At 39.1% G+C, this 15,398-nt stretch overlaps 1 protein-coding gene across 1 annotated transcript; it reads right to left on the reverse strand.

Annotated features, from left to right (window-relative positions):
- Window positions 1–6,298: 6,298 nt before the first annotated feature.
- Window positions 6,299–15,274, reverse strand: LOC137274333 (small ribosomal subunit protein uS3). The gene is made up of 6 exons (XM_067807480.1): window positions 15,163–15,274; window positions 12,285–12,509; window positions 11,487–11,581; window positions 8,902–9,089; window positions 7,470–7,668; window positions 6,299–6,368 (listed from the first exon to the last, which is right to left on the reverse strand). Exons 1-5 carry the CDS (start codon window positions 15,190–15,192, stop codon window positions 7,478–7,480), a joined length of 729 nt encoding a protein of 242 aa, XP_067663581.1. The 5' UTR covers window positions 15,193–15,274; the 3' UTR covers window positions 6,299–6,368; window positions 7,470–7,477.
- Between the last annotated feature and the right edge of the window lie 124 nt (window positions 15,275–15,398).

Below are 15,398 nucleotides of genomic sequence, written 5' to 3' on the forward strand. Positions count from 1 at the left end.
GTTGTTCCTCTGCTCCCATGATATCTTCTAGTATGTGTGCGTGCGTGTGTGCGTGTGTGCGTGTGTGCTCGTTGTTTCTCTGCTCCAGTGACGTCTTGTCGTTCCTTACAAACATCCACATGCAGTAATATTGCATAAGTGTATACAAGGCAGTGCAAACACATCCGGGTCTGCAAGTACCCATCATTGTCCTAAGAGGCGACAAGCGAGTGGTCAGGTTCTCCGTCTTCAAAGATATATATTATCGCCATCGATGCTCATAATATCAATCATTGGGCTCGAATATTTATAGACCCACTCCATACAGTCGAACCCCAGTGTCTTGAACTCAGTTGAGACGAAGCCTCGGGTGTGAGGAACCCACCTCACGCCCCCTACCGATTTCCCTATACTATTCACTATTTCTGTGCTGGTGGATGTGTCGAACACTCGGATAAGTCGAATTGTTCCCTTGATTGCGACGAGTTCAACACATCTGGGTTTACCTATTTCTCGGGAATATAGCTGCGCACGACATTATTCAATAAACACGTGTGTGTAGCACAATGGACACTGTTTATATTACCAGCGTTTTATAATTTCCTTCCCATATTCGCGTTCTGCGTAGTCTGTTATACTGACCCTGAACTACATACATCATATACCGTTCTGCTTAGTCCTACCTGCAATGCTAAAGCCATAAACGAAGCAAGTCTAGATTTCCCCAGCTTCAGTCTCCCTTCCCACTGGGGCGCCTTTTCAGTTAAAATGGACTTATTTGTTTATTTTGTGACAAGTATACATATTCAGCGACTAAGTTTTCAAAATTTAGATGGGTTAATTCTATTTATATTATCATAAATAAATGTATTCAGAGAATATGCGTTATTTTAAGTTGAATGAGTTTAGTTGTTACCATCATAATTATGTATATTCTGAGACTAAGAGGTTTTTACAATGTAAATGGTTTTCGTTGTTTATTTTATCAAAATTATAGAGACTAAGAAAATTCAGAGACTAAGTGGGTTTTTTTTTTGTTGTTTTTTAAAATATAAGTGGGTTTAGTTAACATATTAATTGTTAGTCTATGCGTTTATGTTCTGTGTGTACATTGACAAATATACTTTTGTTTTTCACAGGGGCGGCAGCCGAAACGTGCGTGGGAGCGACTATAACGTTCACGTGTATCTTCGGATGCTGCACTGATGAGTCGCTAAATTTAATCTACTGCTGTATCAGTAATGGGTACGTATACTAATGCTTATGAAGTGATCAGATTTCAGTTGTATGTCACCTTCAGATACACGGAAACAACAAGAACATTATCAACAACAAGAAATACAAAATATGAAAAAATAAAAATAAAAGACATAAACCACAGATACGCAAGGGATGTAGTTCTGAGCATCTTTTCATAAAGAGCTAAGGTGATCATAAGTCACTAAGATAACCACAGAGCAAGGTTAAAGAATGGGAGTTAAGGCTAACCTTAGTAAAGGTTGCTTCGTGAAAGGAGCCCCTAAGCGCATAACACATTTGTCATATTCGGGGGTTACGATTTCTTTGATGTATACTACAAACAAAAAGTATGGAAACACCCTAAAATTTGATAGTCTTACATCAACCGTAACGTGGTGAGGTGATCTATACTCTAAGGTAAGTGTAACTTACTCTAAGGTAAGTGTAACTCTGTGTGTGCTTAATGTGCACTTTACACGACATGTAAGAACATGCAGTGAAGCAACTGAATCAATATTCGTTGAGTTTGAATAAAATATAAATAAATGTAAAAAACAACAAAAACAAGGGCATCGGGTTGGATTCAAACATCCAAACACAATAGCCTAGTGCATGTGGAAGACAGACGTAACTGACGTCTCTTGACCAGACTTTGTGAAACACTTTTTTTGTAAACACTAAATGTTCGTCTTGGCGTATTTTCCCATACACTCTGATTCTAGATTTATCGTTGACGTTTTATTATTACCACTGATTTCCTTAATCTAAGTGATTATTGATATTATTTGTTTGAGTTCTTTCAATCAATCATCTCACTCACTCGTGAAAATGGTATTTTACACCAACAGCAACCCCCAAACTTCATAAGTTCAACGCTGATAAAAACAAGACACTGGAATAACCCCCCCCCCCCCCCCCCCACCCACCACCACCACTACATATATAACTGTAAACATATATCATTTTCAAGATCTCTTGATTCATTACTTACTCATATTGAAAATACAAAAACGATTAAATAAGTTCTCTTTGCTGAGACCGTGTTCATATGACGGAAAGGTTGACTGTTTTTATGCCTTCAGGGCTGCAATCGGCATCATCGTTGGTATTGTCGTCGTCGTTCTCGGCGCTGTCGGAACCGTCTGTAAAGTGTGTCTGGGCATGGACGACTCCAAAAGCACGACCTCCAAGAGAAGACCTGCAATATCCACTGTGACATAAGGTACGTACATAACATTACACAGTTTGCTTTCGTCATTTATGTTATAGATCACATGTTTGTATGCGTGCGTTCTTCGAACTCATGTAAATACATCTGTCAAACTGAAACTCGTGTAAATGTTTTTATCAAGATCAATCCTTGAAACTCACATCAAAACACCTGTCAAGATCAGGCCTTGAAATTCATGCGAATACACCTGTCAAGGTCAGTCCTTGTATCCCACGTTGATAAATGCATCAAGATTAGTCCTATCAACTCACGTGGATACATATATCAAGATCAGCCCTTGCAGCTAACGTGGATACATATATCAAGATCAGTCCTTGCAGCTAACGTGGATACATATATCAAGATCAGTCCTATCAACTCACGTGGATACATATATCAAGATCAGTCCTTGCAGCTAACGTGGATACATATATCAAGATCAGTCCTTGCAGCTAACGTGGATACATATATCAAGATCAGTTCTATCAACTCACGTGGATACATATATCAAGATCATTCCTATCAACTCACGTGGATACATATATCGAGATCAGTCCTTACAACTCACGTGGATACATATATCAAGATCAGTCCTTGCAGCTAACGTGGATACATATATCAAGATCAGTCCTTGCAGCTAACGTGGATACATATATCAAGATCAGTCCTTGCAGCTAACGTGGATACATATATCAAGATCAGTCCTATCAACTCACGCGAATACAGACCCGTGAAGGTCCCGGGGTAGAATAGGCCTTCAGCAACCCATGCTTGCCATAAAAGTCGACTCAGCTTGTCGTAAGAGGCGACTAACGGGATCGGGTGGTCAGGCTCTCTGACCTGGTTGACATATGTCATCGGTTCCCAGTTGCGCACATAGATGCTCATGCTGTTGACCACTGGATTGTCTGGTCCAGACTCGATTATTTACAGGCCGCCGCCATATAGCTGGAATATTTCTGAGCGCGGCGAACAACTAAACTCACTCTGGTAGAAACTCCGATTGATCTGTGGGCAACTATTGCGACATATTGTTTTAGGTTTATATTACGCATGACTATATATAATATATGCCAATAAATTTAGCATTTCTAAATATTCACTAAATATTCATACGTGTAGAACTGCAATCTGTACTAGTAGGCTCAGATTCGGGCCTACTTTCAAAGATAGAAATTGGGATTATATAGCTTATTCTATATTACCATATTCTATATTATCACAAATATTCACTTTACCAGTAGCAACTCAGATTGCAATCTCTACTTGTAGGATCGCATATTCAAACCATAGGGACTCTGATCGCAAGATCTACCAGCAGACACTCCGACCGTAATTTCTGCCCCGACATATACGCATGCGACTTAGTTTCAACCGACTAGGGGTGGTTGTGTGTTCAGATGGAGAGTGGGTTTCGTGCACTTAATATAAATGGTGATCGTTACTGATCATTTCCCTTCCCTTTTTTCAGGTATCATGGACCATGTTAATAACTTGGATGATGACACACGCTTTTCAAAATGATATTGTGATCGGACCTGGACCATAACAGACAACTGAGAATTGACAGAGATGTGCTCTGGCCCCGATTTCTCGAAACAAACTGAAGTCTGATTTCTGACTCAGAGTTAGATTTTACTCAAATTTGAGGAAATGCAGGAAAATGCATTTCCAAAAATGGTCTAAAATCAATATTAAAAATGCAGCTGAGTGAAAAATTCGTCTGTTTCAAATTGTCAAAATCAGGTAGAAATTCGAGTAAAATCTTCAGCTTGTTTCGAGAAATCGGGTCCAGATTTTTTCCCTTCGGTTTAAGAATTTTGTTCCCAGAAACTTTGTTGGGAAGGATCGAGGAATAGGAAATGCAGTTTTCTTCTTTCCTGTCGCTATTCGTCATAATTCGTTTGTTTTTCTAATTTGTATTAGTTTAAGCTACACTTTCAACAGGTTAAACGTAGTATTTTAGATAAGCGAGTTCTTAAAAACACATTTCTGGTTGGATGGCAGAATAAATAATCCAAACCAACTGCTGTTACCTCTTTGGAGAATGAGTGGATTCTTAAACCGGAAGAAAAATCTGACTTAAATGGTGCCATTAAAATAGTTGTAGACATTGGTCGGCCATTACAATTAAGACTGAGCTGTAATACTGAAATAAGTGTAAAATGTCAAACTGTTTTTCCAGCATTATCACCAATGAAACTACCCGATTTGTGATGGGATGTGCAATAACAGAGAAGAGACAATTGTAATAAACAATATACTTCATCGCACCCCTCCTCTCTCCGTCTCATTTCTCGCCACTGGTATTGATGCACAATTGTTCATCATTCCTTGTCAATGCACAGCACACAAGTTTCAGAGGATATTATAATTCAGAACTTATTTTATGTAACAGAATAAAACCTATTTTCTATTTTTCGCCTTTTTGTCAAGCGATGAAGCGGCTGCGATCATTATCTCTGTTCTGTTACGGCGTGGGATCTTGATGAGGGAGAGCCAGTGAGTTTAGTTTTATGACGAACATTCCAGCAATATCCCACACAGGGGACACCTGAAATCTGCTTCACAATGCACAAATGTGGGGAATAGAACATAAGGCTTCCATGTGACAAGCGAAAACACACGGCCACCCAACAGTTCCTGATGTGGGAGTGAAACAGAAACAGAAGGGCAAATGATTGATAGATTTCACTTTGCCTATTTTCGGTCTCGACACATAAGAGTGATTGAGTGAGTTTGGTTTTACGCCACACTCAGCAATATTACAGCTATATGGCGGCGGTCTGTAAATAATCGAGTCTGGACCAGACAATCCAGTGATCAACAGCATAAGCATCGATCTGCGCAATTGAGAACCGGTGACATGTGACAACAGTCAGCAAGCCTGACCACCCGATCCCGTTAACCGCCTCTTACGTACAAGCAGAGTTGTTCTTAACGGCAAGTATGGGTTGCTGAAGTCCTATTCTACCCAGGATCTTCTAACCCCTAAACCAGAGTTCAGGAAATGGCCTCTAACCGCATATGTTCGTCTTAATGGCCATCCTTGTGACCTTTGTCCGGACTTGCGTTGCAGATTACAATGTACTGTCCTTACCTTGAGCGACTTAGTATGGCTTTAAACAAATTTTAGCATTATTCCAGCAATATCACGGCGGTGAACACCAGGAATAGCCTTCACAGTCTGAACCAGTGTGGGCATTCGAATCAAAGTCTTCGGCGTGATTAGCGACGCTGTGAATATTCACGTGACGTGTATCTTCTGTGGCAATTTGCTTATTTCCCCCTATAGCAAATAATCAAACTACATCACTGGACAAACTCCCATTCAAACTTAGTGCGCTCAAGGGAGATAACCATACACTGTGAATTGTATCACTTATCATGAATATTAGATCCATTTTAATTTGTCATCGTGAGTGATCGCATTTGTATTGCTATGGATTCAAAATACTGACTTTCTAGGTCCATACCTCGTTAAGGATATTCATTCATTACACCTTTCAGCTATGTTAAACCAGGATCTGATTGTAGGTTATGTTTCAAATTACATTCATAATCTGAAAAAATGCACTGATTATCACCGTTTTCCAGTTGTTTAGCCAATTACGATGTCAGTGCCAGTTAGATCTCAAGCTAATTCTGCATTCACTTCTAATGGGGCTTGTTCCATATTATTGCTGGCAATCACTCATAATATGCATGTCAGACATGAGTAATCAATACATTTGTAGTTGACTGTAATCGTAAACCACCACAAAACTCATACAGGAACTCTCAACATCGTTGTGTGAATGGATGTGACTATTATTATCTTTCCATAGCATTTACACTGGTCATGCAAAACAGTAGAGACCACAAAGAATATGCTGTAATCCCCAAGATTTATTTTCACAGGAGCTTTTTACATGTCTCAATGTCAAGGTGATAACAGCATCTGAAAAAAGCAAAGAAAGACCTTGTACACATTGTATTGCAAGAGATTCAGTTGAAACACACCATCACACTGATTCAGTTATGTAATAAAGAAACTTAAATTATGCCACTGTAGGAAGTAAGTCCCATCCACCTGACTGATTTCTGATGGATGGTCTAAATTTACAGCTAACCAGTCCAATGGTCTGGTAACTGTTTTTTAAAAGTTCCTTCCATCTGAGTAAAGTGACAATTTATCTTCGTGCTTGGTCTGCTTGGATCAATTTTGGACTGGTAACATTTTGAAGTTACCAGCCCTTATAACTGCTTGGGTTTGGGGCTTATTTCATACACTGATTATGTGAGAGTGTCCTTTATGTTGCGCAAAACCACCTTACTTCAAACCAACTTCAGCTTTTCTAAGGAAATCTGTAAATAACCTAGTCTGGACCTGACAATGCAGTAACTGACATGAGTATTTATCTCAGCAGCTGGTTTGCAGACACTGCATCAACCAAGTGAGCCTGACGATCTGTTAGTGTTAGTATTGAGTATTTTACGAGTAGCTTGGATTGCTGAAGGCCATTTTTTACTCAGATATTCAGGGGTCCGTGTATAAGTTTGTGCATCTTATGATTACAACACTCCAGCAAACATGCTAGAAATTGCTGATGCGGTTCAAGTGACTATATTAGTGTAATCGTTTTGAAAAAATGCTATGTCAACAGATCCTTGGGGAAGGGAGGGGGAAGGGGGCTTAAAATTGAAGAAATGAGGTTTAATAACATCAGATATTTACCAATGTGATGAACCAGAAAGCAAAGCTCTTGGCATTGAGTTTTCATTATCAGGGAGCATTAGGGATCCATAGCGCAATGTGATTGGACAAATGGCCTTAATGAAGTATCCCAGTATGGAGAGAGTGAGTAAGCAAGTATGGTTTTATGTTGCTTTTACCAATATTCAATCAACATCATTGCAGGGAACATTAGAAATGGACTTGCCACACTGTGTGGAATTGAAACAGGGTCTTCGCCATGATGAGTGAAAGCTTTAACCTCTAGGCAAAGCCTTCGAGGAACTTACGAAACAAGTGACTGACATGCGAAGCATGTGTACCCACCTTTCTCATCACACAATAGGTGGCGCTGGAGCAGCATCAGCTGAGGGTTTAGCTCCCTTCTGCTCACTGTAAGGTTGAGCTGGGGCAGGCTCATCCTTGGGCTCGACGATACTGACATGATCTGGGAGAGGGCGACGTGGTCCGATCTTTCCAGTTGGATCCCATGGCAACATGATTTTTACCTTGATGCCCAACACACCTATGATACATGGAAGGAAAGGAGTTTAATGCAGATAAAAACTAATAAGTAAATTTAACTGCCTCTTAAAATCAACTACATAAACTTGAACTCTTTGCTGCCTGTAAGGAAGAGTTACTGCCCTTGTACTGATGAAAAATTCCAACTATAGTTCCTGTTATGCTCCATTTGAAGACATACAGATTACACTGAGCATTTGTGTTGTCAACAGAACAAAAAAAACCCTGCTACCACAAGTTAAAAGTTGAATTTTTGCATAAATATTAGGGGAGGGGGATGAGAAGTCATTCACATTGTACATATTTCACCATTAAAATCAGCACCAACACCTCCCCTGCCAAAACTTCTGAATGGTCAATAATTGGGCTCTTATAAAATCACACTCAAATTTACCTGCAGTCATTTAAAATCACATCCTGCTCAACAGTATGATTAAAAACAATAAAGTGTTTAATTTCATTTTCCTGAGTATGGCTTTCTTGTTACTTTGTTCTGTCAAAAGTATTCCCATTGCCTTCTACCTATTTTTAATCTTCAAAACATAACTTCTGGTATGGAACTTCAAACACCTTTATACAGTGCTGTACAAAGCGAGCTGCAATGAAAGGAGTATTGTAAACTCTGAACCTTGTAGTACTGTGTTGTTTATGCACTGAGCGACGCTGTACAGACTTCATGTTAGGAAGTAGTGTTCTAAAACATCATGCCTCCCAAAAAGCATCTACTAACGTAAACATCTCATTCAATATTAAAATCTAAAATTTTTTAAAGAGCATACATTAAAACAAAGAAACAATTAAAATTGTTGACCTTGATGACAACCAGAAACCAGACACCAATAGTGATACTAGTAGACCTACAGAGTTTTAATTCATTGCAATTCATGATTGATTGACTTGAATTATTCCATTTCTTCTGAACGATCATGAACAGTTAATATGATTAGATATGATTAGAGAAATCTTTTGTTTTTGGTCCCATGTTAGGTCTAGCCTCATCTTTTCGGAGTCAGGTTTATCCCTGAATTGTGAGGTATGACTACAGCACGAGACAGAATAGTCACATGCGAGCAAAGCTGCCTAAACTGAAGACAAAAGTGAATTGCATCTCTAGTCTATCAAAGGAGGAAGTGAGAGAGTTAGTTTAGTTTTAAGCTGCTTTTAGCAATATTCCCACAAAATCATGGAAAGGGACAAGAGAAATGGGTTTTGTCACAGTGGACAACACGTTTACCTTGTCTGAGCAGGACGTGCCTGACAGCTGTGTCCACGTAATCATTCAGAGGTTCACCACTGTGGATCATCAAACCATCAACGAACTTCATGGACTTTGCTCTCTGACCTCTCAATTTGCCGGACACAACCACCTCGCATCCCTTGGCACCACTCTCCATGATGAATCGCAGTACACCATAACAGGCCCTATAACACGGAACAGGCCATTTTAAGAGATAAATGTCAATACTGGATTCATGAGGGTCACTTAAGTATCTCGCATATCTCAGGGATAGGAATGTTTTAGACTGAACAATTCACCATGAATGCATTAAGATATTTGGGTTAATAGAGATCGGTACTGTGTGTATTGAGGCTGCACTTCGCAAGATTTTAATTGAAGTTATGCGTAAATAATCAAATGAAAGTTAGATAACCCGGTGATAGATCGTGAACACTGATGAAGGATGAACACAGGCATCAGACACATGAGTGAGTGAGTGAGTTTAGTTTTACACCGCACTCAGCAATATTACAGTGAGTGAGTGAGTTTTAGTTTTACGCCGCACTCAGCAATATTCCAGCTATATGGCGGCGGTCTGTAAATAATCGAGTCTGGACCAGACAATCCAGTGATCAACAACATGAGCATCGATCTGCGTACTTGGGAACCGATGACATGTGTCAACCAAGTCAGCTAGCCTGACCACCCGATCCCGTTAGTCGCCTCTTACGACAAGCTGAGTCGCCTTTAATAGCAAGCATGGGTTGCTGAAGGCCTATTCTACCCCGGAACCTTCACGGGTCCAGCAATATTACAGCTATATGGCGGCGGTCTGTAAAATAATCGAGTCTGGACCAGACAATCCAGTGATCAGCAACATGAGCATCGATCTGCGCAATTGGGAACAGATGACATGTGTCAACCAAGTCAGCGAGCCTGATCACCCAATCCCGTTAGTCGCCTCTTACAACAAGCATAGTCACCTTTTATGGCAAGCATGGGTTGCTGAAGGCCTATTCTACCCCGGGACCTTCACGGGGCTCAGACACATGATGAGTCTGGATATCCTCACCCAACACTTACAAAGCAAAATAATTCTTGGAGATAAACTCTGATGTTATTTTCAATGAAACTGTTCATGAAAAGTGTTTTCAATCATTACCTTAAAGGTGTCTGGTTAATGGAAACTGGGTGAGTGAATCAGTTAGTTTTATGCTGCACTCAGTAATATTCCGGCTATATGGTGGCGATTAGTAAACAACAGACAATCCAGTGATCCATCGTAAACAGGGTTAAACTGACCAAGTGACTTGTACAACAGATTGTCAACTATTTCTGTAAGTTTGACAGTCAAGCAGCTGGAAATTATTTTGACTAATCTATCACCAAAACACAAAGAATTCTGAGCCATTATTTATACACCCATGCCTACATGTTAACAAAATCCTAAATGGAACATCAGGGACATCAGGCTAGGATATTATCATCAGTGATTTGCAGTCGAAAGATGGTGTTAGCTTTGCATCATTTGTCCCATAATCTACAACATGATCTGTGAATGGATGGAATTCCACTTCTGAAGTAAACCTGGAAATACTTTCCATCTCATACCACAGTTAGATTTATATCACAGTCTGAGTTCCCATCAAACACACAGAAACTGAAACATACTTCTACTCCACAACAGCTAATCCTGAACACTTATTTATACACACATAATACTTAAATTTCATAAAAAAGTTCAAAGGGTCTAAACGGGCAGGTGCACTGTCTAACTTTTTACAATTGCTCTGAGCTAATTTTAAAATAAAAGTATCAACATGATTAATTATATTAATACACAGAATCTCTCTAATGGTAAATGAACTGATGTATTGTACAATTAAATCATGAGTTAATATTAGTTTATTGCCTTCAGCCTGTAAGTACCTATCCACCTGTACCACTGCATCCTGCAAATATAGGCAGGACAGGCAAACCACAACAGGCTATCACCAAATTTCTTAAATACTAGTACCTCAAGCCTCAACAATGAATTGACTATACTTCAAAGCATACAAAAAGCTCTCTCCCATCTTGACAGTATGAAATTTCCCCTCACACCTTATATATATTCGAATATTAATGTTGTGCTTTTGTAACTTATTTCACTTGCAGAAAGATCATACAAATCTTTAACCACAGGTCTACATGCTGACAAAGAGGGACATCAGGCTAGAATGGTATCATCAACAACTGTTGCAGTCGAAAGATGGTGTTAGCTTAACATCATTTGTCCCTTGGTCAGATGTGACACAGATTTGAAAAGGTTTACAGTTTTATACGTCCATGCAACTACCACAAAAATCGTGAAAGAAAGCATTTGATGGCAAAGGTCAATTTGTGAAGATCTGACAGAAATACATCATCAGCAACATCAGATGGATGCTTTAACTAATAAATTGAAGGTTTTTTCTAACACTGTTTGCAAAAGACTCCCTGAAGCAATGTGAATGGGTCCAGCAAAATGTATCATTACAGAATGCTTAGATAACACACTGCAGGACTGAGTAAGGTGCTTTTCAAATACTATTTAAGATTTGAATGATGCAATAGTTTACCTTCTGACAGCAAGTCCTCCGATCAGTTTGTATCGAAGTGACTCACACTGAGCAATGGCGCACAAACCACGGGTAGCAACTTTCTCTGCATACAACTGCAAAAAGCGTACTCAAAATGAATCATGATCACATAATATTTACTCCAGTAAAGACACCACTGTGAATATCTTCAGTGAAATGAAACAACTGAAAAAAAACAAACTAATATAGGCAATGTTTCTGTGTTAAATTCAAAATGTCAACATTTAAATGTTTTTATAAACGCTAGTTCAGAAGCAAATGCTGTCATGTCATGAGAAGTCCTTAAGCCACTACACTGCAACTTGTAAAAGCATGTCAGATAAGCCAGTGATTTTACGTGAATGGTTTTATGCTGCTTTTCATAATATTCCAGCAGTATCACAGAGGAGGATACCCAAACAGGGCTTCACACATAGTATCCATCCTACTGATTACAAAAAGGAACAGTGTTTGACAAAATCAGTACCGTCATGATTCCGCCCAACCAGCTAAGTCACTAATTGAACCAGATGACCTTGATTTCATTTGGTTCTTAACTCAGTGGTATGCTGGAAGCATACAATGAGCCAAACATAATCATCAGTTGAATCCCACCTCTGGATTAACTTGAAGGTTACAAGTTCTATACGTCTTCACTCAGTCGTGTCCGCTTCATAGCACACAATGTATTTATACTTACACTATGCATTAACATGAAGAAAATGGTGACTTTCTCAGTAATTACCTTCTTTTTCTTAAAATAATTTTGTTAATTTCTGGCATATATTTCCAACTTACTTCAACAGTCCCTTCAGGGAAGTTGAACCTCTTCTGGACCACTGAGGTGAGTTCTCGGATCCTCCTGCCCTTCTCGCCAAGCACATTCTGTGTCCTGGTGGCCAGGATGATGATCTCGGTCCTGGTTGGGGTCACACGGACCTCCACGCCACTGTAGCCATCCTCGGCCAGTTCACGAGTCAGAAACTCATTCAACTCAGCCTTGAATATTCCATCAGCCACAAACTAGAAACAAAATGAAAGATGAAACACTGACCATAATATTTATTCCATTTAGGATGGTGGCCTTTGCACAAATTTGCTTACTTAAAAAACTTGGTTGAGAAAAATAAATCATGTCTTGGTTGAGGAAAAACACACAAAAAAAACTGGTCCTGCAGAAAGGTACATCCAAGGCATCCAATGGCAAACTAAGTGAAAAAGGGAAGTTCCAGGCCATTACAAAATGTACACAAATAACAAAAGGAACAACAGGCTGGACGGGTACCATCAACAACTGTTGCATACAAAAGATGGTGTCAGCTTTGCATCCTCCTTTGCAGAGCTTCAGAAGGGTGTTGCCTCGAACACTAATATGCCATCACACATGTTAAATTTTAGACTGTACTTTGGATGCTGATACAAAGTTTTTTTCAGTCTGTTTGACCCAAAATTCCAGTGCATAAGGGAACAACCACACAGAACTTTCATCAATAACCAACCTTTGCTCCTTTTGTTCAGGTTTCATGAGCGGTGATGGAATTTCTGGTCACACTATACCTTGGTGCATCCTCGATATCGCCAGGGTATACGTTCCCAATAAGTCTTCACTATACCCTGGACGCATCTATGGGTCAGCCTGATAATTTTATTACCTCCCTTTGCTGGCTCTGCACTCTCACAGTAGCCAATCAGGCAGGTCACCGTTATATCTGAGCTTGCCAGTGTCAACAAAGATAGCGGTCGCAACTACGAAGGTTTCATACAAAATCATACAAACAAACTGACAGGTCCGAAACTTTGAAACATATGGCAAGACCTCCTACCTTTCAGAGAACTTCTGTATGGTTTGTGTTGCAAAGTTTAATTGGTTAGATAATTTAAAAAGTGAAAGCGAGTTGTGATTGGTTCGTTCAAGTTCCCAGTGTAGACACTGGATTGGATAAAATGCCAACCAAGGGCGGTAATAAATTTATTGGACTGAGCCGTAGATGTGTCCAGGGTATAGTGGAGTCCTATCGGACCGCATACCCTGGAGATATTGAGGATTATCTAGGTGATATAAGAAGTTAAATGTGTGCAGATATCATTCAGAAAAACAAAAATCAATGCAGACACTTTACATCTATATCAAATATGCAATGTATTTATACAAGATACCTGTTAATTGCAAGACGATATTATCTTAAAAACCCTGAACTAATTACTGAAAAGGACTTCAATATCTGAGTGAAGAAATATTTGAGATGCAACAACTGTAATGGCATAAAGAATATCCTTGTACAGATACTGACAAACAGGGACATCAGGCTAGAATGGTATCATCAACAATGCTTGCAGTCGAAAGATGGTGTTAGCTTAACATCATTTGTCCCTTTGACACAAGTGAAAATAAATCACAAGATCCTTGGAAGGATTGTTTTAAAGTGAGCTTTACAGTATATTCAGCTCAAAGAGTGACAGTTCTTCATTATGTTACTTCCAGTTTAGTCACTGCTTTTGTTTGTTTTGGGATGTTTGTTTCAAACAATTGATGAGCAGACAGCCCTGGCTAATGTAAAGTGGACTTTGCCATAACCGGCATCTGTCCAAAGCGGCAAGCTGCAAGTTGTCAACACCGACATAAAATCTCAATCCCATCCATGACTTGCACATTCATCATCAGCTCTACAATCCGGCACATTGTCTAAACTAGATTATTTACTTAGTGCCAAAGAGTTTCGGTTTAGACAGCTTCCACTGTACATCTGTACAGTTAAGTCAATTGGAGACTACCTCCAGCATCGTGCATTCACTACACGTAGTTGCAGCTAAGTGCAACTAAATACAGTACTTTGATCAAAATTTGAAATATGTAAAATCTCTTTCAAGTAACTAAACAAAATCTGCCAGACAAGTCTGCTACTTCTGAACTAATAATTAACTGAAATGAGCAACCACATTGTGAAAAGCAGTGGATATTTAACTGTGTATCAACATTTTTTCTTAATGGGATGCAGTAATTTCTATACTGCATGATTAGAACGTTCATATATTTGTTGTTTTTTTCCTGCTAAGGCATGGAACACAAAACAGATATATAATATAACCATGAATCAACACCACCTGAACCTATCTATTATGGCCGAAGATGTCATGGATTATACTACGTCTGTGGATGTGATCGCTTTCTACTGCCTTCTTGACAGATTATCCTTTTCGAACAAGGGGAGTTTCGATCTGTAACTCATAGTTGCACGTTAAGACAACGCATATTTGAACTAATTCAATAATTCCTATCTATACTGATGAGTAAAAACTAAAATATGGTTAAGGGAACTTCAACGTCGGATGCACGAAATTAGGATACAGGAATAAGTATATGGATGACAAAATGTCCTATTTGCACAGTTTGTTCTATATCAACACCAGTAAAGCTGCCGACTACTGGTGCACAGACAAACATCACATTATACACACAGACGCGTCAACAGCAGCATTGTCATTTGTGTACTGCTATAAACATGCTATCGCCCATGCCCTGGAGTACGGTAGCTTTACAAATCGACTAACATCTTGTTGCTCAGAATCAGACCACAAGTAAAATATCATAGACTGTGTTAAGCAATGAATAAAGTTTAATTACATATGTTTATTTGCATAATCAAATACTCAGATTACTATATAAAACTGATCGAACCTTCCTTTTCTTGGAAACTTGATGTGCCATTTTGGCTGGCAATGTGAAAAGGAAGTTTAGGAGATGCGCGCGCAAAAGCGGAAGTACAAATTGCTATCGCTGGGCTGAAAAGGAAATAATAAAGAACGAAAGTCTTAAATATTGTGTCATATGATGAGTTAAACTCTTTAAAAACCTGTATTTTTTCTGTATTTGTTTGAAATACTGTCACCTATAATTAGCATAAGATTATCACA

Source organism: Haliotis asinina, chromosome 2, assembly GCF_037392515.1.
Source record: "Haliotis asinina isolate JCU_RB_2024 chromosome 2, JCU_Hal_asi_v2, whole genome shotgun sequence".
In the NCBI taxonomy this organism is placed as follows: domain Eukaryota; kingdom Metazoa; phylum Mollusca; class Gastropoda; order Lepetellida; family Haliotidae; genus Haliotis; species Haliotis asinina.